Source organism: Anolis carolinensis, chromosome 3, assembly GCF_035594765.1.
Source record: "Anolis carolinensis isolate JA03-04 chromosome 3, rAnoCar3.1.pri, whole genome shotgun sequence".
NCBI lineage: Eukaryota > Metazoa > Chordata > Lepidosauria > Squamata > Dactyloidae > Anolis > Anolis carolinensis.
In genome coordinates this window covers 17,688-45,361 of record NC_085843.1, presented here as the reverse complement: position 1 = coordinate 45,361, position 27,674 = coordinate 17,688, and the positions used below count along the sequence as shown (strand labels likewise).

The 27,674-nt window shown below is 42.0% G+C and overlaps 1 protein-coding gene across 6 annotated transcripts; it reads left to right on the top strand.

Annotated features, from left to right (window-relative positions):
- The first annotated feature begins 2,304 nt into the window (after positions 1 to 2,304).
- LOC100562466 (zinc finger protein 135) lies at positions 2,305 to 26,112 on the top strand. 6 transcript variants are annotated; one of them, XR_010004919.1, is made up of 4 exons: positions 2,305 to 2,471; positions 3,166 to 3,333; positions 13,478 to 18,060; positions 18,125 to 26,112. XR_010004919.1 is itself a non-coding variant. In XM_062977033.1 (3 exons), exon 3 carries the CDS (start codon positions 13,557 to 13,559, stop codon positions 14,919 to 14,921), a length of 1,365 nt encoding a protein of 454 aa, XP_062833103.1. In that variant the 5' UTR covers positions 2,305 to 2,471; positions 3,166 to 3,325; positions 13,478 to 13,556; the 3' UTR covers positions 14,922 to 26,112. The 6 variants fall into 6 exon arrangements, 5 of the variants coding, with proteins under 5 accessions (XP_062833103.1, XP_062833105.1, XP_062833102.1 ...); XM_062977033.1 differs by having other exon boundaries at positions 3,166 to 3,325; positions 13,478 to 26,112; XM_062977035.1 differs by having other exon boundaries at positions 3,166 to 3,329; positions 13,478 to 26,112.
- The last annotated feature ends 1,562 nt before the right edge of the window (positions 26,113 to 27,674 follow it).

The window sequence follows — 27,674 nt, the reverse complement described above, 5'->3', positions numbered from 1 at the left end:
AGACTAGAATAATAATAGAATGGAATATAATGTAGAATAATATAATCATAATATAGAAATAATGGAATAGAATCATGTAAAATATATTAATAGCGTAATAGAATAGAATAATATAGTAGGGTTGTTGTATGTCTTTCAGGCTGTGTGGCCATGTTCCAGAAGCATTCTCTCCTGACGTTTCGCCCACATCTATGGCAGGCATCCTCAGAGCTTGTGAGGTATGGATAAACTAAGTAAGGAAGGGTTTATCCATACCTCACAACCTCTGAGGATGCCTGCCATAGATGTGGGCGAAACGTCAGGAGAGAATGGTTCTGGAACATGGCCACACAGCCCGAAAGAATGATCTGGTAATCATATAATATATTGTGTATACATATAATATTGATAATATAATATTAATATAATATTTATTTATTTATTTATTACAGTATTTCTACCCCGCCCTTCTCACCCAATAGGGGACTCAGGGCGGCTAATAATAATAATAATAATAATAATAATAATAATATATAATAATGTATAATATAATCTATATATATTTCTTTTCCGTTGCTCCCCCTAATATCTATCCTCCAGAATACCCCACTCCCTTATGACCCTGTTCGCTGTGGTTTTTATTTTTATGTCTTTCTCACCCCGAGTTTTAACTTAATGTTCATGTGGTCTGCCCTTGTTTTTATTGTCTCCTTGTTTTATTTTGTAATGGATATTATTTACTGTATTGTTTATTGTATTGTGTTGTGCTGTTCTTTTATATGCTGTTTACATTGTATTGTTTTGGGCATGGCCCCATGTAAGCCGCCCCAAGTCCCCATTGGGGAGATGGTGGCGGGGTATAAATAAAGTTTTATTATTATTATTATTATTATTATTATTATTTATATAAAAGAGTGATGGCATCACGGCGACCCACAAAACAACAAAACTACAGGCCCCCCAACCTCGAAATTTGACAACACAACCCATCATCCACGCCTCTAGGTTGATACAACAAAAAGAAAAATAAAGTCCTAATTTGAGAGAGAGGAATAATTGCTTTTATCCAATTGCTGCCAGTTAGAAGGCTAAGCTCCTCCAACTTGGTCTCCTAGCAACCCAATAAAAATAATAAAAAACACTAAAAATTAATACAATAAAATACTATAATAACAGAAAATAACTAAAAATAATACAAGAAAATAATAAAATATAATAAATAAAATATAACTTACAATAAAATTAATTAAAAAAATGCAAATAATGTCAAATAAAAATTACACAACAATTTTTAACCAATACCACCACCACTTTGCCACAGCAACGCGTGGCCGGGCACAGCTAGTAATATTAATTATATATTATATATTAAATGTAATATTACTAATAATATTACGGTATAATGGTATAGTACAATATAGTAATATATAATGCTAATATTGTGCTATGCTAATAATATAATATATTGTATGAACATACAACTTGTAAGCCGCTCTGAGTCCCCTTTGGGATGGGAGAGGGTGGGGTATAAATGTAGTAAATAAATAAATAAGTAATTGTTGCTGGGTTTTGTTTTTTTACACTACAAATAAGACGTGCAGTGAGCATAGGAATTTGTTCGGGTTTTTTTTTCCAGTGATAATTCGGCCCCTCAACCATCTGAGGGACCATGAATCGGCCCTCCACTTTAAAAGTTTGGGGACCCCTGATCTATGCAGTCGATGGCTTTGGAATAGCCAATAAAGCAGAGGTAGATGTTTTTCTTCCTCCGTGATCCAGCATCCAGATGTTGGCCATTGGGTCTCTGGTTCCTCGGCCTTTTCTGAACCCAGCTTGGACATCCGGCAGCTCTCGCTCCATGTATAGAATTTATTTATTTATGTACAGCATTTCTATTCCGCCCTGCTTTCTCACCCCGAAGGGGACTCTGGGCGGATCACATGACACATATAGGCAAACATTCAATGCCTTGACATAGAACAAAGACAAGACAAACGCGGGCTCCTAGCTGGCCTCGAACTCATGACCTCCTGGTCAGGGTGATTCATTGCAGTTAATTGCAGCTGGCTTGCTCTCCCGCCTGCGCCACAGAATCATCTCACGGGCCCTCCAGTCCGACGCCCTCGGCCAAGAAGCAGGAAAATGACGTCCAAGGCCCCCCGACAGACGGGTCCCGTGGAGGCTCCTTCCTGGGAAGCGGAGCCTGGGTGGCTCTGAAGGCAGAAGCGGGTGGGACCGGGTGGCCCTCAAGGCCTCTACAACTCTGTGATTCTGCGATTTTATCTCTAGATGCGCCCCAGAGCGAGTGAGTGGCAGGCTGGCAGGCAGCCAATGGGGGGCGAGGGGCGTGTCCGGGAAGGAGCCGGAAGGGGCGGGGCTTCTCGGTTGGGCCTCAGCAGAGCCCGCCCCGCCCTCCTTCCCTCCCGCCGCCATTTTTTCCTTTGTGAGGCGAGAAGAGAGCGAGAAAGAGCGAGAAAGAGAGCGAGGGCGAGGTCAGTCTCCCTCCCTCCCTCCTTCCCTCCCTTCCCACTGCCTCCCGCTTTCCTCTCACAGTCGTGTCAGTCACGGGGAAAGGCCCGGAGATGCCTTGATTGGCGTGTGTGGGCCTGTATACTGAGCGGGCGGGGGGGGGGGGGGCAGGGTTAGGGTCTCGCTTATCCAACCTTCACTTCTCCAAGGTTCTGGATTATCCAACGCAGTCTGCCTTTCAGTAGTCATTGTTTCTGTAGTCAGTGTTGCCATCTTTTGGTGCTAAATTCGTACTTACAGTAATGACTACATAATGGCTGTTCCAATGTGCCTTCCCAGATTAATAGGAACTCTCCAACACCAAGTCCCATCAGCACTTTATTAGAACTAAGATCGCATCTCGCACTCTGCACTTGCCCTAGAAGCCTTATATATCACCTGTCACTTCAGCACTTTTAATCTTGTACCCATTACTCTGGCCCGGCCCAGTCCTATTGTGTTTTAGCGTATTGTTATTGCTTGTGGTTTATACTGTTTTAATTGTTTTTAATTTGCTTTTTGTTTTGTATTGTTATATTGTGTGTTGAGGCCTTGGCCTTTGTAAGCCGCATCGAGTCCTTCGGGAGATGCTAGCGGGGTACAAATAAAGTTTAATAATAATAATAATAATAATAATGCTTAATTTGTAAAATCATCATGTAATTTTATGTTTAAAAGTGTGAAAGGCACAGGGAAGGAGCAGAAAATACACCTCCAGTTGCTGCTGGGGCCTGCAGGCATGGCCGGGTTGATCTCTGCGTGGCTCCTTCAGATCGGCGGAACTCCCTGCCACAGGTCAGATTAAGCTGAATGCAGGTGGCCGCCCGCCCGGGTTCAAGTAAGTAAGTAAGTAAAAGTTTATTTGTATACCGCCCTCTCTCCCGAAAGGGACTCAGGGCGGTTTCCAATATAAAATCAGCATAAAACATTGTACAATAAAACACTGAAAACACTATAAAACGCTATAAGAATTAAAAACAAAAACAAAACATAACAATTGACTAAAACAATCACATAAGCAGAAGGAATATAATCACTCAAATAACATATGAGTCTGCAAAGAAAAAAGAAAAAAAAGACCACTGGGATGGAGGAAACCACAACTCTGACCATGACGTCATGAGTTCGAGGCCAGCCCGTGGTGGGATAAGCACCCGTCAATTAAAAAAAAATAGCCCCTGCTCATTGCTGACTTAGCAAGCCGAAAGATAGTTGCATCTATCAAGTAGGAAATAAGGTACCACTTATAAAAGTGGGGAGGAAAATGTAACTAATTTACGACGTTGGAATTGTGTAAGGTCTGGTGGATGAATGGCAAAAGCACTTTGCATTGTTTTAAACACTGACTACAAAAACATTGACTACTAAAAGGCAGACTGCGTTGGATAATTCAGAACCGTGGGTAAGTGAAGCTTAGATAAGTGAGACTCTGCTGTATTTGTGTTCGACCCAATGAAATCAACGTGATGCTCCAGTAATGAGAAGGAGCTCCTCCTTCTTCCTTTTATCATTCATTCTTTTCTTCAATCTCTCTCTCCCTCCATTCTTTTCTTCCTTTTTCTATATTTATTCCCTTCTCTCTTATGAATCAGTTATTCTCTTTGCTTGTATCTGTGTATGTGCGGTAGCCTTGAAGTCTGCATTTCTTGGTACTGTAGAGTCACTTATCCAACGTTCTGGATTATCCAACGCATTTTTGTAGTCAATGTTTTCAATGCATTGTGATATTTTGGTGCTAAATTTGTAAATACAGTAATTACTACATAGCATTAATGTGTAATGAACTGCTTTTTTGTCAAATTTGTTGTCTAACATGATGTTTTGGTGCTTAATTTGTAAAATCATAACCTATTTTGATGTTTAATAGGCTTTTTTCTTAATCTCTCCTTATTATCCAACATATTGCACGGAGGAGTTGTTGTTTAAAGCTACGGACAATGCAGTTGCTGTTGCCCGCTTTTGGTCTAAAACTATTTAGTTGCTTGTGATTTCCTTTTTTTTCCCCATCATTTAAAAATGTATTTATTATGCAGTGCTTTTGACACGAAATATATATATATATATATATATATATATCTCCAACATATTCGCTTATCCAACGATCTGCCGGCCCATTTATGTTGGATAAGTGAGACTCTACTGTATATTGTCTTTTATGACTGTTTTAACGTTTTAGTTCATTGTCTAACGGTGTAACGGCATCAATTATCAATTGTAAGCCGCCCTGAGTCCCCTCGGGTGAGAAGGGCGGGGTATAAATAATTGAAAAAAATAAATAAATAAACTTTTTCTTAATCCCTCCTTATTATCCAACATTTTCGCTTATCCAAGGTCCTGCCGGCCCGTTTATCTTGGATAAGTGAGACTCTATGGTATTGAGCCTGGGGATCAGATCATGATGTGAATAAACAAAACAGTTTAAATCAGTGGATCCTAAACTTATTTGGCCTACCGCCCCCTTTCCAGAAAAAATATAACTCAGCGCCCCCTGGAAATTAATTTTTTTAAAAAAAATTAATGCAATTAAACAGAAAGGTACGTATATGTATTAATGCGTTTGTTGCAAGCCATCCCCGAGAGGCCCGGAGGGATTAAGGAAAAGCCTATGTTGTAATTACTGTATTTACAAATTTAGCACCAAAATATCACAATACAGTAGAGTCTCACTTATCCAAGCCTCGCTTATCCAAGTTTCTGGATTATCCAAGCCATTTTTGTAGTCAATGTTTCAATATATCATGATATTTTGGTGGTAAATTCGTAAATACAGTAATTACAACATAACATTACTGCGTATTGAACTACTTTTTCTGTCCAATTTGTTGTCTAACATGATGTTTTGGTGCTTAATTTGAAAAATCATAACCTAATTTTATGTTTAATAGGTTTTTCCTTAATCCCTCCTTATTATCAAAGATATTCGCTTATCCAAGCTTCTGCTGGCCCGTTTAGCTTGGATAAGTGAGCCTCTACTGTATATTGAAAACATTAACTACAAAAATGCCTTGGATAATCCAGAACCTTGGATAAGTGAGTCTTGGATAAGTGAGACTCGACTGTAATGATATTGTATAATATTGTATATAATACTAATAGTATAATATACTGGTATAGTATATATAATATAATATAATCTATATTTATAAAAGAGTGATGGCATCAGGGCAGTGGACAAAACAACAAAACTACAGGCCCCCCAACCTCGAAATTTGACAACACAACCCATCATCCACGCCTCTAGGTTGATACAACAAAAAGAAAAGAAAAATAAAGTCCTAATTAGAGGGAGAGCAATAATTGTTTTTATCCAATTGCTGCCAGTTTAGAGGGCTAATCTCTGCCCACTTCGTTGCCTAGCAACCAAGGGACAGCCAGGTTTCAGTTAGGGGACAGGCAAATTTAGGCCTCACTTAGGCTTCTTCCACAGATTATCTGATTTTAACTGGATTATATGGCAGTGTAGACTCAAGGTCCTTCCACACAGCTATATAACCCATTTATAATCTTATATTATCTGCTTTGCACTGGATTATCTTGACTCCACACTGCCATATAATCCACTTCAGTGTGCATTTTATACAACTGTGAAGAAGGGGCCTCATATAATCCAGTTCTAAGCAGATAATATAAGATGATCAATATACAGTAGACTCTCACTTATCCAACATAAACAGGCCGGCAGGATAAGTAAATATATTGGATAATAAGAAGGGATTCAGGAAAAGCTGATTAAACATCAAATTAGGTAATCGTTATACAAATTAAGCACCAAAACATCATATTATACAACAAATTTGACAGAAAAGGTAGTTCCATGCGCAGTAATGCTATGTAGTAATTACAGTAGAGTCTCACTTATCCAACACTCGCTTATCCAACGTTCTGGATTATCCAACGCATTTTTGTAGTCAATGTTTTCAATATATCGTGATATTTTGGTGCTAAATTAATAAATACAGTAATTACTACATAGCATTACTGCGTATTGAACTACTTTTTCTGCCAAATTTGTTGTCTAACATGATGTTTTGGTGTTTCATTTGTAAAATCATAACCTAATTTGATATTTAATAGGCTTTTCCTTAACGCCTCCTTATTATCCAACATATTCGGTTATCCAACATTTTGCCAGCCCACTTATGTTGGATAAGTGAGACTCTACTGTACTGTATTTACAAATTTACCAGTAAAATATCACAATGAATTTGAAACACTGACTACAAAAACATTGATTATGAAAAGGCAGACTGTGTTGGATAATCCAGAACATTGTATAAGCGAATGTTGGATAAGTGAGATTCTACTTTGATATGAAATAATTTCTAGGATAGAATAATGCAGAACAATATAATTTCTAAAACCAGGACAGTAATAAAGAAATAAAGAAAGTAAATAAAGCAAGGAAATTGGAAATTCCACAAAGGAAACAATCAGGGCCAGCTAACACCTCCCAAGAAAGGATTCTTCCAGAAAGGAAGCTGAGAAGGCAGTGAAGCACTATGTATTACCAAAGTCATTATTATTACTATCATTACTATCCTTACTATTATTATTATTATTATTATTATTATTATTATTATTATTATTATTGTGTTGCGGTCAACCGTGAAAATGAATACAATCTGGCTCCAAGTATTCAAAAACACTAAAATCAGAATATATAAAAATTAATGTGGTATAATAAAACAGAACAATACAATCTCTAAAATCAGAACACTAAATAAAGAACAACACTCTGAAAATAGGGGAATTCCACACAATCAGGGCCAGCTAACACCTCCCAACAAAGGATTCCCATCATCAAAGCCTGGCCAATCCTCTGTTTTCTCAGGGCCACAGACAGTAGAAGCATATAAAATATTGCAAACAACACCACTCTGAAAACAAGGTAATTCCAGACAGGAAACAATCAGGGCCAGCTAACACCTCCCAACAAAAAAATCACTCAGGGAGGAAACAGCTAGGCTTTAAATCTGCAAGGCCATTACATCCTAATCATTTTTCCTAATTGCAGCATTCATACTTGCCTCCAACAAACAAAACAAAAAAAACCAAAACAATCAGAAATATTGTATATTCACAACCTTTAGGAAATAATGTCTCCTGATGGCACAGCATGTTAAAGCGCTGAGCTGCTGAACTTCTGGACCGAAAGGCCACAGGTTTGAATTGGGGGAACTGACAGAGCCCCCACTGTTAGCCCCAGCTTCTGCCAACCCAGAAGTTCAAAAACATGTAAATGTGAGTGCATCAATAGGTACTGCTCCGGTGGGAAGGTAACGCCGCTCCATGCAGTCATCCCACATGACCTTGGAGGAGTCTACGGACAACGCCGGCTCTTCGGCTTAGAAATGGAGATGAGCACCAACCCCCAGAATCAGACATGACTGGACTTAACGTCAGGGGAAAACGTTTACCCTTTACCTTAACTACCACCAATTCCTCAATACTTTATTTCCCATACCACCATTCTTCGCCACAGCAACGCGTGGCCGGGCACAGCTAGTATAATATAATATACTGGTATAGTATAATATACTGGTTGCCCCCCGGCTCTGGAACTCGCTCCCCAGGGAAATCAGGCAAGCCCCCACCCTGGTAGCATTCAGAAAGAGCTTGAAAACCTGGCTCTTTACTCAGGCCTTTAGTTAAAGCAATCTGTATCTGTGACCATTCCTGTACCGGTTCACACTTTTTACCCATGTCAACTTGATATAGACACAGGGTCTATTCCCATCCCAATTTGCACTTCCAAGAATTTGCAGCACTTTATCAGTCACCTCGTGTTTACAATATTTATATGGTGCACCTTACCCAGTCTACTTTTACAACCTCTCCATTTGAATCCATGTTTTTATTAGCTCTTGTCATTTGTTTTTACTGGCTAATGTTTAAATTTTTATAATTGTGCATGTTTTTTGTCTATTGTTGTGTTTTATATTGCTATTGTTTTTATTCGGGCTTGGCCCCATGTAAGCCGCCCTGAGTCCCCTTTGTGGAGATAGAGGCGGGGTATAAAAATAAAGTTATTATTATTATTATTATTATTATTATTATTATTATTATTATTATATATTGTGGTATAATAATATAGTACCATATACAGTAAAGTCTCACTTATCCAACATTCGCTTATCCAATGTTCTGGATTATCCAACGCAGCCTGCCTTTTAGTAAATGCTTTTGTAACCAATCTTTTCAATACACTGTGATGTTTTGGTGCTAAATTCGTAAATACAGTAATTACTACATAACATTGCTGTGTATTGAACTGCTTTTTCTGTCAAATTTGTTGTAAAACATGATGTTTTGGTGCTTAATTTGTAAAATCATAATGTAATTTGATGTTTAATAGGCTTTTCCCTAATCCCTTCTTATTATCCAACATATTCGCTTATCCAACATTCTGCTGGCCCGTTTATGTTGGATAAGTGTGACTCTACTGTAATAACATGCAATAATAGGCTAATTGTATATTATATATTACATGTAAAATTACTAATCATGTTGCAGTATAGTGGTATAGTACAATATAATAATATAGAACACTAATATAGAACACTGTGCTAATAATACACAGTATATACATATAATATTAATAGTAATATAATACAATACAATGTAAGACTAATAATAACACAGTATAATAATGTATAATACAATAGAGTCTCACTTATCCAAGCTAAACGGGCCGGCAGAACCTTGGATAAGTGAATATCTTGGATAATAAGGAGGGATTAAGGAAAAGCCTATTAAATATCAAATTAGGTTATGATTTTACAAATTAGGAATATGGTCATAACCTGTCAGGATTTTGATACCAATATGGTTAGGTATTGGAGAAGAATAGCAAAACCAGAGAAGGCCAGGGTTTATGTGAGCAAAGGTAAAGAAAACCCAATAGCCAGCCTCCATTTCCCTTTAAAGAGTCCTGCGCATAAAGTAAGCATCAGAGACCACAAAAGTAAAGGAATAAAAGTATTTTGCCCACTTCACATGCAAACCCCTAAATTGGTGCCATAAACTCTGGAATGCAGCTTTGGCTCAGGTTACTAAGGGACAAACAAGCTAACTACACAAACCATCCCACATTGAAAATGCCTGCAGGATTGCTAGATAACCCAACAGTAACTCTCATTTTGCTCCTGTTATTAATCATACTGTCGATATCTGATAGGCAGGGGGTGTATTTCCATTCACTGGACCAAATCTGGCACAAATACCCAATACACCCTGAACAGAGATGTGTGATTGATAGATGATGTGACAGGGATGGAATCCTTTTGAATTCCGCCGCTGCCACCAAAATGTAATATAATGGTGTGAGGTGAGGGAAATGGTAAATGATGCTGAATAGTTTTTGAGTCTTTTGATCCCTCTCCTTTATACATCTATCACCTTTATATGAGGGGAAGGATTACAGGGGGTGATCTTTATTCCAAGATCCCAGCCTCTGTCTCAGGAGATTAGGGATTTCTGTGTGGTGGTTCCCTTTCCTGAGGTAAATGTGACCCTTACTCTTCCCCAATTAGGTGATTTATTAAAGTAACTGCCACCAACGTGAGCCTTTTAAATTATTACTGATGAAATCTGGCTCCACAAACGCAGACAAGATGAAATGAGTCAGTTGTTAACAAATAATAACAAGTTTCACAGGGTTGTTGTGTGTCTTTCGGGCTGTGTGGCCATGTTCCAGAAGCATTCTCTCCTGACGTTTCACCCACATCTATGGCAGGCATCTTCCTCACAACCTCTGAGGATGCCTGCCATAGATGTGGGCGAAATGTCAGGAGAGAATGCTTCTGGAACATGGCCACACAGCCCGAAAGACACACAACAACCCTGTGATCCTGGCCATGAAAGCCTTCGACAACACAATAACAAGTTTATTGGTACAAAGCTTATGGTTGCAGGTTGATTGATTTTCTTATGGAACTTTAAACAAACTAGTGGTTTAATAACTCTTATAACTATCCAACAGTAGTCTCTGGTGTAAATCTTATCTCACTCTCCTCCTGATGTTATAAATTGTAGCGAACTCTAACCTCAGCCGAGTGAACAATGTTCAACTACAATAGCCTTTAATTTGATCCAATACCGATCAAATCCCTGATCACTCGTCTTTTCTTAACTAGGGATCTCAATTAGGCTCCCTTTAGTCTTCCCTGACTAAAGATTTCTTGGCCAGGCCTGTCTCTTCAGCGCTTTCTGACTGAACAGCCTCCAGCCACGCACACACACCTCACACTCTCCTCTCCTCTCAGGCTTCTCTTTTTAAAACTGCTCTTTTTTCCTGTCTTCCTTGGCTCCGCCCACTTCTCCCTCTCATGAGCTAGCCAGCTTCGTTTCCTAGGTAACCGCACTACTCTGGAATGAAACAAAATGGCTTCTGTTTCAGCCAGTGTCAAATGAACACAAATACATTCTCCAATAGTCAAAATTAAACACAATAACTATAACTTCTCCACAAATTTGAATACTGGTGGGGTTGGGGAAGTGATTGATTTTGTCATTTGGGAGTTGTAGTTGCTGGGATTTGTAGTTCACCTACAATCAGAGAGCACGCTGAGCTCCGCCAACGATGTAATTGAACTAAACTTGGCACACAGAGCCCCCATGATTGACAGAAAAAACTGTTGGAAGGGTTTGGTAGGCATTGACCTTGGGTTTGGGAGTTGTAGTTCACCTATATCCAGAGACCGCTGTGGACTCAAACAATGATGGATCTGGATCAAACTTGGCAGGAATATTCAGTGTGCCCAAATGTGAACACGGGGGGATTTGGGGGGGGGGGGGGAATAGACCGTGACATTTGGGAGTTGTAGTTGCTGGGATTTATAGTTCACCTATAATCTGAACTCCATCAATGATGGAATTGAACCAAACTTATCACACAGAACTCCCACAACCAACAGAAAATACTGGGAGATGCAGTTCACCTACCTCTGGAGAGTCTTTGGTGACGCCTCTGACTCGCCCTCCCGACCCCCAGGGGTCTTGACCCCCAGGTTGAGAAACGCTGCTCTGGACCCTCTTTCTGGGAATGAAGGCAGCCTGGACAATGTTGCAATGTTTTGGTGCTAAATTCGTAAATACAGTAATTCCTACATAACATTACTGTGTATTGAACTGCTTTTTCTGTCAATTTCTTGTAAAACATGTTTTGGTGCTTAATTTGTAAAACCATAATGTAATTTTTGTTTAATAGGCTTTTTTTATTAATCCCTCCTTATTATCCAACATTTTTGCTTATCAAATGTTCTACTGGCCCGTTTATCTTGGACTAGCTTGGGGACCCGGTTATTTGAAAAAGGCATGAATTGTTTTTGAATGTTAGGCATTCTGTTTGGAGTGGGTGAACTACAATTCCCAGAATCGTGGTTCAATCCTCCCCAAACCCTGCCAGTATTGAAAGTTGGCCATTTTGGGTATTTGTACCAAGTGTGGTCCAGATCTGTCGTTGGCTGGGTTCAGTGCTCTTTGGATGTGGGTGAACTACAACTCCCAAAATCAAAGCCCATTTCCACAAACCCCCGCAGTATGTTCGTCATGAGGTTTCTCTGTGCGAAGTGTGGTCCTGGTCCATTTTTGGTGTGGGTCAGTTTCTCTGGATGCAGGTGAACCATAACTCCCTTTCCCCCAAACTTGTCCAACATGTTCTATTGGTTATGGGGGCTCTGTGTGCCAAGTGTGGTCCTGGTCCATCACCGGTGGGGTTCGGAATGCTCATTCATTGCAGGTGAACTATAAATCCCAATAATAATAATAATAATAATAATAATACTTTATTTATACCCCGCCACCATCTCCCCAACGGGGACTTGGGGCGGCTTACATGGGGCCATGGCCAGGACAATACAATATAACAAAATATAAAAACAACATATAATACAATTAAACAATACAATAGATAATAATGTACAGTACAACACAAAGTCAAGAAAGCAATATAACAAGGGCGGGCCACATAAACATTAAGTTAAAACTCGGGGTGAGAAAGGGATAAGAATAAAAACCTCGGGGGACAGGGCATCAGTTAGTGAAACATTCTAGAGGATAAATGTTTGGGGGAGTAACAAAGGAACAGTTACTCTCCGAAAGCACACCGGAAGAGCCATGTTTTTAAATGTTTCCTAAAGGCGAAAAGGGTGGGGGCTTGCCTGATTTCAATGCGCAGTGAGTTCCACAAACGGGGGGCCACAGCAGAAAAGGCCCTCTCCCTTGTTCCCACAAGGCGGGCCTGAGATATAGGCAGTGGACTCCCAAATGTCCAGGCCAATTTCCCTCCAAACCCACCAATATTCAAATCTGGGCATATCAGGGATGCAGTGCAAGTTTGGTCCAGACCCATCATTGTTTGGGTTCATAGTGTTCTGGGTGTAGGTGAACTACAACTCCTCTCCATTCCCCAGTAGGAGTCAATAGGAATCACTTGATGCAGGGTGAACGACAGCTTCCACCATGTGGAGTCAATCCCCCAAACTCATCCTCTGCTCTGCTTGTTATGCAGACATATTTGAAAGGAAAGGGAAGTGGGTGGGGCCATGCCAATTCCACACCAATGGAGAACCCTGGGATGCCTGCCTGTGGTGGAGGACAATGCAAAATCTGGGATGAAATGGTCCCCAAATGAAAGCATTCCTTGGGTGGTGGGCCTTAGTTTTTGGGAAGGACATTGGCAGGAGTTGAGCTGCATGTTCATGGCGCTCACTGTAACCTGCAATGTCAGTGGAAAAGAGTGACTTGGTGGCTCTTCAGCACTGGGAACTAGAGCCTGTCTGTGGAGGCTGGAGGCTGTCTGTGTGAGCGGACACCCATGCCACATACACACATACGGGTTTTCACTTTTATTATGGATATAGATTTAGATAAGTGAGACTCTACTGTATGTCCACTTTCCACATGACCCATGAAGGGAAAGCGGGAAATTCTTGGAGATAAAGAAGATTTCTGGCTTACATCCCTGATCTTTTGCTTCTTTCTTGACCAGGGAAAGGAGGATTCTGTAGAGCCACTTCCTGGATGAAGAAAGGAAAGAATAATATAGGAAGAAGAAATCCTCTCAACTGATGATCTTGCTGAATTCTTCACCTCACTTACAGATAAGAAAGGACAAAAAGAAGAGTCAAGTATCCGTATTGCAATTAAGCACTCCTATCACTGTTGACATGAAGGAGAAAGCACATAAATGCCTAGAGTGTGGAAAGAGTTTTGCTCGAAGGGATCATCTGCAGCAACATGAAAGGATTCACACTGGAGAGAAGCCCTATGAATGCATAAAGTGTGGAAAGAGCTTCATTAAAAGTGGAGATCTATGCAGACATCAAAGGACTCACATTGGGGAGAAACCTTATAAATGCCTGGAGTGCGGACAGAGCTTCACTGAGAATGGAAGTCTACGTTCACATCAACGGACTCACACTGGGGAGAAACCCTACACATGCAAGAAGTGTGGAAGGAGCTTTACTCAGATAGTAAATCTACATACACATCAAAGGACTCACACAGGAGAGAAACCCTATACGTGCTTGGAGTGTGGAAAGAGCTTCAGCCAGAGTTCAAATCTACATGCACATCAAAGGATTCACACTGGGGAAAAACCCTATAAATGCCTGGAGTGTGGACGGAGCTTTACTGACAGTTCAAATCTACATTCACATAAAAAGACTCACACTGGGGAGAAACCCTATACATGCCTGGAGTGTGGAAAGAGTTTCACTCGGAGGGATCATCTACAGCAACATGAAAGGATTCACACTGGGGAGAAGCCCTATGAATGCATAGTGTGTGGAAAGGTCTTCAGTAATAATGGAAGTCTAAGTTTACATCAAAGGACTCACACTGGGGAGAAACCCTATAAATGCCTAGAATGTGAACGTAGCTTTAGTGATAGATCCAGTCTACGTTTACATCGAAGGACTCACACTGGGGAGAAACCCTACACATGCACGGAGTGTGGAAAGAGCTTCACTCAGATCGTACACCTACAGTCACATCAAAGGACTCACACTGGAGAGAAACCATTTAAATGCATGGATTGTGGACAGAGCTTTACTCATAGTTCAGGACTACGTTCACATCAAAGGACTCACACTGGGTATAAACCCTATACATGCCTGGAGTGTGGAAAGTGCTTCACTGTCAGTGCAAATTTACATTCACATCAAAGGACTCACACTGGAGAGAAACCCTATAAATGCCTGGAGTGTGGACAGAGCTTCGCTCATAATTCAGGTCTTCGTTCACACCAAAGGATTCACACTGGGGAAAAACCCTATAAATGCCTGGAGTGTGGAAAGAGCTTCACTTTGTGTGCACACCTACAGAGACATCAAAGGACTCACACTGGGGAGAAACCCTTTAAATGCCTGGAGTGTGGAAAGTGCTTCACTCGGAAGGCTACTCTGCAGCAACATGAAAAGATTCACACCTAGGGAGAAGCCCGGAGTGTGGAATAGCTTCACTCATCGTTTAAGCCTATGTTCACATTGAAGGATTCATATTGGAGAGAAACCCTATATATGCCTATGTTGATTTTTTGTGTGTGTGTGTGTCAGGAGCAACCGGAGTTGCTTCTGGCAGGCTCCAAAAGCCTATGTTGATGTGGGTGATGGATCTAAGGTGGATAAATTGAGATACTAACAGCCATCTGTCTCAATTGTCCCCTCCACTCGACCACTCAGCATCTGCTTAGTAGCACAAACAAAACTGCATAGCTGTCAGCCGATCCCGGCGGTAATTAGTTTATTTACACAGATATTTACATAGACAGCAGTCAGAGCTCCTTGCACACATGTTTCTCCGACAGCTACATTAATGGTCATAGAATCATAGAATAGTAGAGTTGGAAGAGACCTCATGGGCCATCCAGTCCAACCCCCTGCCAAGAAGCAGGAAATCGCATTCATAGCACCCCCGACAGATGGCCATCCAGCCTCTGTTTAAAAGCCTCCAAAGAAGGAGCCTCCACCACGGCCCTGGGGAGAGAGTTCCACTGCCGAACAGCCCTCACCGTGAGGAAGTTCTTCCTGATGTTCAGGTGGAATCTCCTTTCCTGTAGTTTGAAGCCATTGTTCCCTTGCGTCCTAGTCTGCAGGGCAGCAGAAAACAAGCTTGCTCCCTCCTCCCTATGACTTCCCCTCACATATTTGTACATGGCTATCATGTCTCCTCTCAGCCTTCTCTTCTGCAGGCTAAACATGCCCAGCTCTTTAAGCCGCTCCTCATAGGGCTTGTTCTCCAGACCCTTAATCATTTTAGTCGCCCTCCTCTGGACGCTTTCCAGCTTGTCAACATCTCCCTTCAACTGTGGTGCCCAAAATTGGACACAGTGTGATTCCAGGTGTGGTCTGACCAAGGCAGAATAGAATAAGGGGAGCAGGACTTCCCTGGATCTAGACGCTATTCCCCTATTGATGAGGCCAGAATCCCATTGGCTTTTTTAGCAGCCGCATCACATTTCTGGCTCATGTTTAACTTGTTCCCCACAAGGACTCCAAGGTCTTTTTCGCACACACTGCTGTCTAGCCAGGCCTTGTCCCCCATTCTGTATCTTTGATTTCCATTTTTTCTGCCAAAGTGAAGTATCTTGCATTTGTCCCTGTTGAACTTCATTTTGTTAGTTTTGGCCCATCTCTCTAGTCTGTCAAGATCGTTTTGAATTCTGCTCCTGTCTTCTGGAGTGTTAGCTATCCCTCCCAGTTTTGTGTCGTCTGCAAACTTGATGATCGTGTCTTCTAACCCTTCGTCTACGTCGTTAATAAAGATGTTGAACAGAACCGGGCCCAGGACGGAGCCCTGCGGCACTCCACTTGTCACTTCTTTCCATGATGAAGACGACGCATTGGTGAGCACCCTTTGGGTTCGTTCGCTTAGCCAATTACAGATCCACCTAACCGTAGTTTTGTCTAGCCCACATTTTACTAGTTTGTTTGCCAGAAGGTCGTGGGGGACTTTGTCGAAGGCCTTACTGAAATCCAGGTACGCTACATCCACAGCATTCCCTGTATCGACCCAACTCGTAACTCTGTTGAAAAAAGCGATCAGATTAGTCTGGCATGACTTGTTTTTGGTAAATCCGTGTTGACTATTAGCAATGACCGCATTTGTTTCTAAGTGTTCGCAGACCACTTCCTTAATGATCTTTTCCAGAATCTTGCCTGGTATCGACGTGAGGCTGGCGGTAATTGTTTGGGTCGTTCTTTTTTCCCTTCTTGAAGATAGGGACCACATTCGCCCTCCTCCAATCTGCTGGGACTTCTCCCGTTCTCCAAGAACTCTCAAATATGATCGCCAGTGGTTCTGAAATAACTTCCGCTAGTTCCTTCAGTACTCTTGGATGGAGCTGATCTGGCCCTGGGGACTTGAATTCGTTTAGAGTGGCCAGGTGTTCCTGGACAACTTGTTTCCCTATTTGGGGTTGGATTTCCCCAAATCCTTCGTCCATTTCATGTTGCTGAGGTTGAAGATGGCTTTCTTTTTGTGAGAAGACCGAGGCAAAGAAGGCATTAAGCAGTTCTGCCTTTTCCCTGTCCCCTGTCGCCATCACCCCATCTTCTCCTCACAGTGGCCCTATCGCCTCCTTTTTTTTCCTTTTTCTACCAACGTAAGCAAAAAAGCCTTTTTTGTTGTTTTTTATGTCCCTGGCAAGCCTGAGCTCATTTTGCGCTTTAGCCTTGCGAACCTTTTCCCTACAGGTGTTGGCTATACGTTTGAATTCTTCTTTGGTGATTTCTCCCCTTTTCCACTTCTTGTGCATGTCACTTTTGAGCTTTAGCTCAGTTAGAAGTTCTTTGGACATCCATTCTGGCTTCTTCGCATGTGCCATATTTTTTTTCTTTGTTGGCACTGTTTGCATTTGCGCCTTGAATATTTCACTTTTAAAAAACTCCCATCCATCGTTAACTCCCTTGTCTTTTAATATTGGCGTCCATGGAATGCTGCTCAGTATTTCCTTCATTTTTTGGAAGTCAGCTCTCTTAAAGTCCAGAATGCGTGTTTGACTTGTCTTAGTTTCAGCCTTCCATTGTATCACAAACTGCAGGAGCACATGGTCACTTGCCCCTAAGGATCCGACGACTTCTACTGTATTGATCAGGTCTTCCACATTTGTTAAGATTAGATCAAGAGTTGCTGATCCCCTTGTTGCCTCCTCTACCCTCTGGACCATAAAATTGTCTGCAAGGCAAGTGAGGAATTTGTTGGACTTTGTGCTCTTGGCCGAGTTTGTTTTCCAGCAGATATCAGGGATAATTGAAGTCGCCCATGACTACTACATCTCTTCTTTGTGCCTGTTTGGTCAGCTGTTGACAAAAGGCTTCATCAAGTTCTATATCCTGGTTCGGAGGTCTGTAGTAGACACCCACGACGAGATCTTTTTGAGTCCTGGTTCCCTTGATTCTTATCCAGATGCTTTCAAGCTGGTTTCCCAGATTACAGTCCTGCATTTCTTTTGCAACATAACTGTTTTTGACATATAAAGCTACTCCCCCTCCTCTCCCCTTTGTTCTATTTCTGTGAAAGAGGTTATAGCCCTCAATGGCTACATTCCAGTGATGGGAGTCATCCCACCAGGTTTCAGTGAAAGAGGTTATAGCCCTCAATGGCTACATTCCAGTGATGGGAGTCATCCCACCAGGTTTCAGTGATGCCTATGACATCGTACGTGTGGTGCTGTGCTAAAAGCTGGAGTTCGTCTTGCTTATTTCCCATGCTCTGCATTAATGTAAAGACATGTGACCTCCCCTTGAGCTGTTTATTTGGGATTATTGTGCTCTCGGTAATTGGTCCTTGCTGTGTTTGTGCAGCCCTCCATTTAGCCTTTTGGCAGTTCCCTGTGGTTGTGGGTAATATAGTGACAGAAAAGAACTCTTATCAGTGAAGAATAATTCCTCCCAAATTCCATTGTCTGTGACATATCTTCCTTCTACGTTTGCAACAGTGGAAGTAGCATTCCTTTCTCTCTAGGCTGTAAATCATTGCTCTATGCGATTAACTACTTCAGTACTACATTGCTAACTGAAGCAAACTTACATAGAAACAATAGATTAAACATTTCACTACATTTAACCACCCCGAGTCCCTGCGGGGAGATGGAGGCGGGGTATAAGAATAAAATTATAATAATAATAATAATAATAATAATAATAATAATAATAATAATTACCTTGACAGCCTAGAGTATGGGAAAAGCTATGCACAGAGTTCCCAGCTCTGTAGACATAATAGAATCCACGCTGGAGAGAACAGTGGTATTTAACCCTAGAGCAGTGGTTCTCAACCTGTGGGTCCCCAGATGCTTTGGCCTCAACTCCCAGAAATCCCAGCCAGTTTACCAGCTGTTAGGATTTCTGGGAGTTGAGGACCAAAACAACTGGGGAGGAACCCACAGGTTGAGAACCACTGCCCTAGAGAATCTCTTTAAGGCAGAGCTTTCCAAACATTTCATGTTGAGGACACACTTTTTAGACATGCATCCTTTCGTGACATGATGAATCAGTTTAACTAGCAAACTGGAGGTTAAACCAACCCCATGTCAGATTTTCAATATAGTGTAATATAATATGATATAATAATATATAGAGATGGGTTTCATGTAAGACTTACTGTATAAACAATTCTTGTGTAGTTTCCTCTATAGCTGCTCCATGTGGTTCATTACAAACATAATTATCATCTGGTTTTATTTCCTAATCAATTTTAGTAGTAACTAGCTGTGCCCGGCCAGATGTTGCTGTGACTTAGGAGAATCCTTTGTTGGCCAGGTGGAATAGCATTGAATAGCCTTGCAGCCTCAAAGCCTGGCCGTTTTCTTCTTATGGGAATCCTTGTTTGATGAGCTGGAACACAACGGAATAGGCTTGATGCTTGGAAGGCTGTGTACTTGCGTTCTAGGGGAATGGTTTTTTGGGCTGCTATAATTGTAATGAAAAGCCCCACTGCTTCAAAGCCTGGCTGTTTGTTACCTAGGGGAATCTTTAGTTGGCCAGCTTCAAAAGTACAGAATAGTATCACTGCTTCAAAGCCTGGCCGCCTTCTCCCAAGGTTAATCTTTTGTCTGGTTGAATTGCACTGAATAGCCATGCAGCTTCAATGCCTGGCTGTGTTATACCTAGGGGAATCTGTTTTTTTGGGGGGGGCGGGGTTGAGTGAAGGACATACCTCGTATGTGTTGGTGTATTGTATCCAAATTTGGTGTGATTTGGCCCAGTGGTTTTGTTGTTTACTCAGTCCTACAAATGTACATTACATTATATATATATATATATATACTAGCTGTGCCCGGCCACGCGTTGCTGTGGCTTAGTCTGGTGGTGTTGGTCAGTCTACATTAGGTTGTATTTATGCTGTGACCTCCACCCTTCTTTATACTCACATTAGTAGTAGTATTTGAAGTATGTTACCTTCTTCAATTTTTGTGTTGATTGATAATTGCTTGAGATCCCTGTTGTCTTTGGTTTGTTGTTAATTGTAATGTCTGATTCTGCTGAGTGCGGTTTATATTTTTATTGTGGTACAATAGTCCTTTTTTTGTTTTGCCTGTGTAGGTGTTTATTATTATTGTTGTTGTAGTGATTATGAAGGTTGGATAAGTTAGATGCTACTGAATTGTTTTTTGGAGGCCCAGTGTAGCACTGACTGGCCTCTCAGCCTCAGTGCCTGGCTGTTTCTTGCCTGTGATGGTGTTGATTCTTGTTGTTGTTGTTGTTGTCATTGTTATTATTGTAATTGTTTTTTTGGAGGCCAAGTGTAAATGTAGGGATTGGGGAGGTGGATGAGTTGTGTTGTCAAATGTTGTATTTGTTATAGTCACAATGCGTTGTTGTGAGTTTTGTGGGTCTGGATTGTGGTTTTGTGGTGTGGTTGTGTTGTTACAACTGAGAGGCAAGGCTTTTGTGTTGTGTTGTGAAGTTTTGTATTTCTGGGGCGTTTAGTTGTGTGCCAAGTTTTGTATTTCTGGGGCGTTTAGTTGTGTTGTTATAGTCACGATGCATTGTTGTGAGTTTTGTGGGTCCGGATTGTGGTTTTGTGATATGGTTGTGTTGTTACAACCGGGAGGCAAGGTTTTTGCGTTGTGTTGCCAAGTTTTGTATTTCTGGGGCGTTTAGTTGTGTGCCAAGTTTTGTATTTCTGGGGCGTTTAGTTGTGTTGTTATAGTCACGATGCATTGTTGTGAGTTTTGTGGGTCCGGATTGTGGTTTTGTGGTATGGTTGTGTTGTTACAACCGGGAGGCAAGGTTTTTGCGTTGTGTTGCCAAGTTTTGTATTTCTGGGGCGTTTAGTTGTGTGCCAAGTTTTGTATTTCTGGGGCGTTTAGTTGTGTTGTTATAGTCATGATGCATTGTTGTGAGTTTTGTGAGTCTGGATTGTGGTTTTGTGGTGTGGTTGTGTTGTTACAACTGAGAGGCAAGGCTTTTGTGCTGTGTTGCGAAGTTTTATATTTCTGGGGCGTTTAGTTGTGTGCCAAGTTTCGTATTTCTGGGACATTTAGTTGTGTTGTTATAGTCACGATGCGTTGTTGTGAGTTTTATGGGTCTGGATTGTGGTTTTGTGGTGTGGTTGTGTTGTTACAACCTGGAGGGAAGGCTTTTGCGTTGTGTTGCCAAGTTTTGTATTTACGGGGCGTTTAGTTGTGTTGTTATAGTCACGATGCGTTGTTGTGAGTTTTGTGGGTCCTGTGTGGTTTTGTGGTGTGGTTGTGTTGTTACAACTGGGAGGCAAGGCTTTTGCATTGTGTTGCCAAGTTTTGTATTTCTGGGGCGTTTAGTTGTGTTGTTATTGCATGATGCGTTGTTGTGAGTTTTGTGGGTCTGGATTGTGGTTTTGTGGTGTGGTTGTGTTGTTGTAACCTGGAGGCAAGCCTTTTGCATTGTGTTGCCAAATTTCGTATTTCTGGGATGTTTAGTTTTGTTGTTATAGTCACTGCGCAAACAACTTTATCATTTTATATATATAGATACTAGCTGTGCCCGGCCACGCGTTGCTGTGGCGTTGTCTGGTGGTGTTGGTGAGAAATTGTTGAGGTAGTGGTGGTATTGAATGTCTGTTGTATGGTTGTCTTTATGTTTAGTGTGCACACTGAGTGGATTATATGGGAGTGTGGAGTCAAGATAATCCAGTTCAAAGCAGATAATATAAGATTCTAAATGGGTTATATAGCTGTGTGGAAGGGCCTTGAGTCTACACTGCCATATAATCCAGTTAAAATCTGATAATCTGTGGAAGAGGCCTAAGTGAGGCCTAACTGTGCCTGTCCCCTGGGCTGAGTAGGTTGCTAGGAGGCCAAGTGGCTGCCAGCCTTCTAACTGGCAGCAATTGGATAAAAACTATTATTCCTCTCCCTCTAATTAGGACTTTATTTTTCTTTTTCTTTTTTGTTGTATCAACCTAGAGCCGCGGATGATGGGTTGTGTTGTCAAATTTCGAGGTTGGGGGGCCTGTAGTTTTTTTGTTTTGTCCGCTGCCGTGATGCCATCACTCTTTTATGTATATACTAGCTGTGCCCGGCCACGCGTTGCTGTGGCAAAATATGGTGGTATGGGAAATAAAGTATTGAGGAATTGGTGGTAGTTAAGGTAAAGGGTAAACGTTTTCCCCTGACATTAAGTCCAGTCATGTCTGACTCAGAGTGTTGGTGCTCATCTCCATTTCTAAGCCGAAGAGCCAGCGTTGTCCGTAGACTCCTCCAAGGTCATGTGGGATGACTGCATAGAGCAGCGTTACCTTCCCGCCAGAGCAGTACCTATTGATGCACTCACATTTGCATGTTTTTGAACTTCTGGGTTGGCAGAAGCTGGAGCTAACAGTGGGGGCTCTCTCCGCTCCCCCAATTCAAACCTGCAGCCTTTCAGTCCAGAAGTTCAGCAGCTCAGCGCTTTAACACGCTGCGCCATCAGGGGATATTATTTCCTAAAGGTTGTGAATATACAATATTTCTGATTGGTTTTTTTTGTCTGTTGGAGTCAAGTATGAATGCTGCAATTAGGAAAAATGATTAGGATGTAATGGCCTTGCAGCTTTAAAGCCTGGCTGCTTCCTCCCTGAGTGAATTTTTTGTTGGGAGGTGTTAGCTGGCCCTGATTCTTTCCTGTCTGGAATTCCCTTGTTTTCAGAGTGGTGTTGTTTGCAATATTTTATGTGCGTCTACTGTCTGTGGCCCTGAGAAAACAGAGGATTTGCCAGACTTTGATGATGGGAATACTTTGTTGGGAGGTGTTAGCTGGCCCTGATTGTTTCCTGTGTGGAATTCCCCTGTTTATTTACTGTCCTGGTTTTAGAGATTATATTGTTCTGCATTATTCTATCCCAGTAATTATTTCATATTAAAGTAGAATCTCACTTATCCAACATTCACTTATATAATGTTCTGGATTATCCAACGCAGTCTGCCTTTTCATAATCAATGTTTTTGTAGTCAGTGTTTTAAATTCATTGTGATATTGTAGTGGTAAATTTGTAAATACAGTACAGTAGAGTCTCACTTATCCAACATAAACAGGCTGGCAGAATATTGGATAAGCGAATATGTTGGATAATGAGGAATTAAGGATGAGCCTATTAAACATCAAATTAAGTTATGATTTTACAAATGAAGCACCAAAATATCATCTTAGACAACAAATTTGGCAGAAAAAGTAGTTCAATACACAGTAATGCTATGTAGTAATTACTGTATTTATGAATTTAGCACCAAAATATCACAATATATTGAAAACATTGACTACAAAAATGCATTGGATAATCCAGAACATTGGATAAGCGAGTGTTGGATAAGTGAGACTCTACTGTAATTACTACATAGCATTACTGCGCATGGAACTACTTTTTCTGTCAAATTTGTTGTATAATATGATGTTTTGGTGCTTAATTTGTAAAACGATTACCTAATTTGATGTTTAATCGGCTTTTCCTGAATCCCTTCTTATTATCCAACATATTCACTTATCCTGCCGGCCTGTTTATGTTGGATAAGTGAGACTCTACTGTATATTGATAATCTTAAATTATCTGCTTAGAACTGGATTATATGAGGCCCCTTCTTCACAGCTGTATAAAATGCACACTGAAGTGGATTATATGGCAGTGTGGAGTCAAGATAATCCAGTGCAAAGCAGATAATGTAAGATTATAAATGGGTTATAGAGCTGTATAGAAGGGCCTTGAGTCTACACTGCCATATAATCCAGTTAAAATCAGATAATCTGTGGAAGAAGCCTAAGTGAGGCCTAAATTTGCCTGTCCCCTAACTGAAGCCTGGCTGTCCCTTGGCTGGTTGCTAGGCAACCAAGTAGGCAGAGATTAGCCCTCTAAACTGTCAGCAATTGGATAAGAAAAATTATTGCTCTCCCTCTAATTAGGACTTTATTTTTCTTTTCTTTTTGTTGTATCAACCTGGAGGCATGGATGATGGGTTGTGTTGTCAAATTTTGAGGTTGGGGGGCCTGTACTTTTGTTGTTTTGTCCACTGCCCTGATGCCATCACTCTTTTATATATATATAGATAGATAGATTGTTACTACACCGCGAGCTGGACAGGGGGAGTGTGTCCCTGCTGGTTCTGCTGGACCTCTCAGCGGCCTTCGATACCGTTGATCACGGTATCCTTCTGGGGCGCCTTGCCGGGATGGGTCTCGGAGGTACTGTTCTGCAGTGGCTCCGGTCCTTCCTGGAGGGTCGGTCCCAGATGGTGTCCTTGGGGGACACCTGCTTGGCCCCACAACCATTGACTTGTGGGATCCTGCAGGGGTCAGTACTGTCCCCCATGTTGTTCAACATATACATGAAGCCGCTGGGAGAGATCATCCGGAGTTCCGGGGTGCGGTGTCATCTGTACGCAGATGATGTCCAGCTCTGTCACTCCTTCCCACCTGTCACTCAGGAGGCTGTTCAGGTCCTGAACCAGTGTCTGGCCGCTGTGTCGGACTGGATGAGGGCTAACAAATTGAAATTGAATCCAGACAAGACAGAGGTCCTCCTGGTCAGTCGTAAGGCTGAACAGGGAATAGAGTTACAGCCTGTGTTGGACGGGGTCGCACTCCCCCTGAAGACACAGGTGCGCAGTCTGGGGGTTCTTCTCCTGGACTCATCGCTGAGCCTGGAGCCTCAGGTCTCGGCAGTGGCCAGGGGAGCCTTCGCACAACTAAGACTTGTGCGCCAGCTGCGCCCGTTCCTTGGGAGGTCTGACTTGGCCACGGTGGTCCACGCTCTCGTTACAGCTCGTTTGGACTACTGCAACGCTCTCTACGTGGGGTTGCCTCTGAAGACGGCCCGGAAGCTCCAACTAGTACAACGGGCGGCAGCCAGACTAATAACTGGGGCGGCTTATAGGGTGCGTACCACCCCCCTGCTAAGCCAGCTCCACTGGCTGCCGATATGCTACCGAGCCCAATTCAAAGTGCTGGTTTTGACCTATAAAGCCCTAAACGGTTCTGGCCCAATCTACTTGTCCGAACGTATCTCCTCCTATGAGCCAGGAAGATCCCTGAGGTCATCTGGAGAGGCCCTGCTCTTGGTCCCGCCTGCCTCACAGGCACGGCTGGTGGGAACGAGGGACAGGGCCTTCTCGGTGGTGGCTCCCCGGCTATGGAACACCCTCCCCAGAGATATATGGCAAGCCCCAACCCTTTTGAGTTTTAGAAAAGCCTTAAAAACATGGCTTTGTGCCCAGGCTTTTAATGAATAAATGATAAAGACGACCCAGATTGTTAAATGGATAAAGTTGGAGGATATTGGACAAACGGATTTTAAACACGTTTTATGTTTTATATTTTATACTGTATTGAATTGGTTGTATTTTTTATATGTTGTTGTTTTTAATGATGTATCGGCATCGAATTGTTGCCAATTGTACGCGGCCCGAGTCCCTCCGGGTGAGAAGGGCGGGATAGAAATATTTGAAATAAATAAATAAATAAATACTGCAACTTAATCAACAATTTGTGGAAGTAACAGAAGTAATAACAGAAGCTGCACTTGGAACACACCAGCATCCCCCTCTGTGATGATTAAACCTCTCTGAATGTTTCTAAACAGAGGCTGGATAGCCCTCCGTGGATGCTTCGACTGTGTCTTCCTGACTGACTGACTGACTGACTGACTGGGGATGGACTGGATGCCCTTTGAGGCCCCTTCAACTGGGGGCAGGAAGCGTTGTTCATGGGATGCGCCTGTGGATGACAACCGGCATGCTTGTGCGTCACGGCACACCGTTTGGAAGCCTCTGCTCTAAGACACAAGAAGGCAATGCTCGTTAATGCTAAAAATGAGAGCACAGCACTGGGATATTTTTATCGTATTGTCGTGTCTTTGAAGAAAGGCTCGGAAATATTGGACTCGATGCTGGAAGAAAAATATTAAATTTACATTGACAAGAGTTTTGTTTCATAGGAATGCTGGACAGTCGTCTGGACTGCTGTGTTATGAATAACTTTCCAATAACTTTAAAGCATAAGTTCTTTGTATGGCAATTTCAGTGTGAAGGGTATATCATCATCATCATTCATCATCATTTAATTACTTATTAATCGCCCTCCCTCCACGATGCTCTAGGCCAGGGGTCCACAATCCTTCAGACTGTTGAGGGGCCGGATTATCATTTGAAAAAAAATACAAACAAATTCCGCTGCACACTGCATATGTCTTATTTGTAGTGCAAAAACAACAACAACAAGAACAATGAAAGAACAATACAATATTTAAAAATAAAAGCAATTTTAACCAACATAAACCTATCAGGATTTCAAAGTGTGGTCCTGCTTCTGACCAATGAGATAGTCAAGTTAATTAGGGTTGTTGTTGTTGTGTGCCTTCAAGTCATTTCAGACTTTGGGTGAGCCTAAGTCTAAAATTTATTTATTTATTATTTACTGCATTTATTTACTACATTTGTATCACACTCTTCTCACCCCAAAGGGGACTCAGAGTGGCTTACAAATTATATGTACATACAATATATTATATTATTAGCATAGCACAATATTAGCATTATATATTACTATGTTGAACTATACCACTATATTGTAATATTATTAGTAATATTATATGTAATATAGAACATATAATTAGTATTATTGTATGGTATTATTATTAGTGTTATATTGTATTACATTATAATATTATTATCAATATTATATGTATATACAATAGATTATATTATAAAACTGAGGGCGGGGGCCAGGTCAATGACCTCGGAGGGCCGCATCCGGCCCCCGGGCCTTAGTTTGGGGACCCCTGATCTAGGCGAATCAGAACTTTTACACAAACAACATTAGACAAACAGATTCTATGCAATAACATGGGAGTTGTAGTTTTGCCAGGTCTTTAGCCTTCTCCGCCAGAGAGCATGGTGCCTCATCAAACTACAACTCCCAGGATTCCATAGCATTGCATGTGAAATCGATGAGTGTGTACCTGGGGAAGGAAAGTGATTGCGGCAGAAAAGACACACGAGAACAAAACGGCAAACTCACCAGAGTCTTGCTTATTTTACTGAAATGCACACGCATCTGTCTTCACTATAATACTGTAATTGGGTATGTTTTTTTCAGGCAAACGCAAACTAGATCAGGCCACAGTATTTATGACGCCGAGAGTATCTTGTCTGTCAAATAGGAAACATTTTCCTCAAGAACAGGATCCTAGATGAGTGAGGATGAGCGTCTATACTGTAGAATAAATGCAGTTTGACACCACTTGAACTGCCGTGCCTCAATGCTATGGACTCAGGGGAGTTGTGGTTTGGTCAGGCACCGGCACCCTTGACAACAACCTACAGTTACTTTGGCTAACAAACAAGGAGGCCCCAGAAGTGACCAGAATCCTGCTTTGCCACAGCAGACACCAGCCATTCCCAAAGTGGGCACTACTGCCCCCCGGTGGGCACTGCAGCGATCCAGGGGGGCGGTGATGGCACCTATTAGACATGGGGGCGGGGCCTCTTCCCAAGAGCCTGAGACAGGGCTGAGCCCCTGAGGTGCCTGTTAGGACACGGGGGTGGAGCTAGAGGAGTGGGCGGGGCCTCTTCCCAAGAGCCCGAGACAGGGCTGAGCCCCTGAGGTGCCTGTTAGGACACGGGGGTGGAGCTAGAGGAGTGGGCGGGGCCTCTTCCCAAGAGCCCGAGACAGGGCTGAGCCTCTATACCTCTCCTGAGAGGCCTTTTAGGACTAACAGGCGGGGCTGGGGTGGGGGCG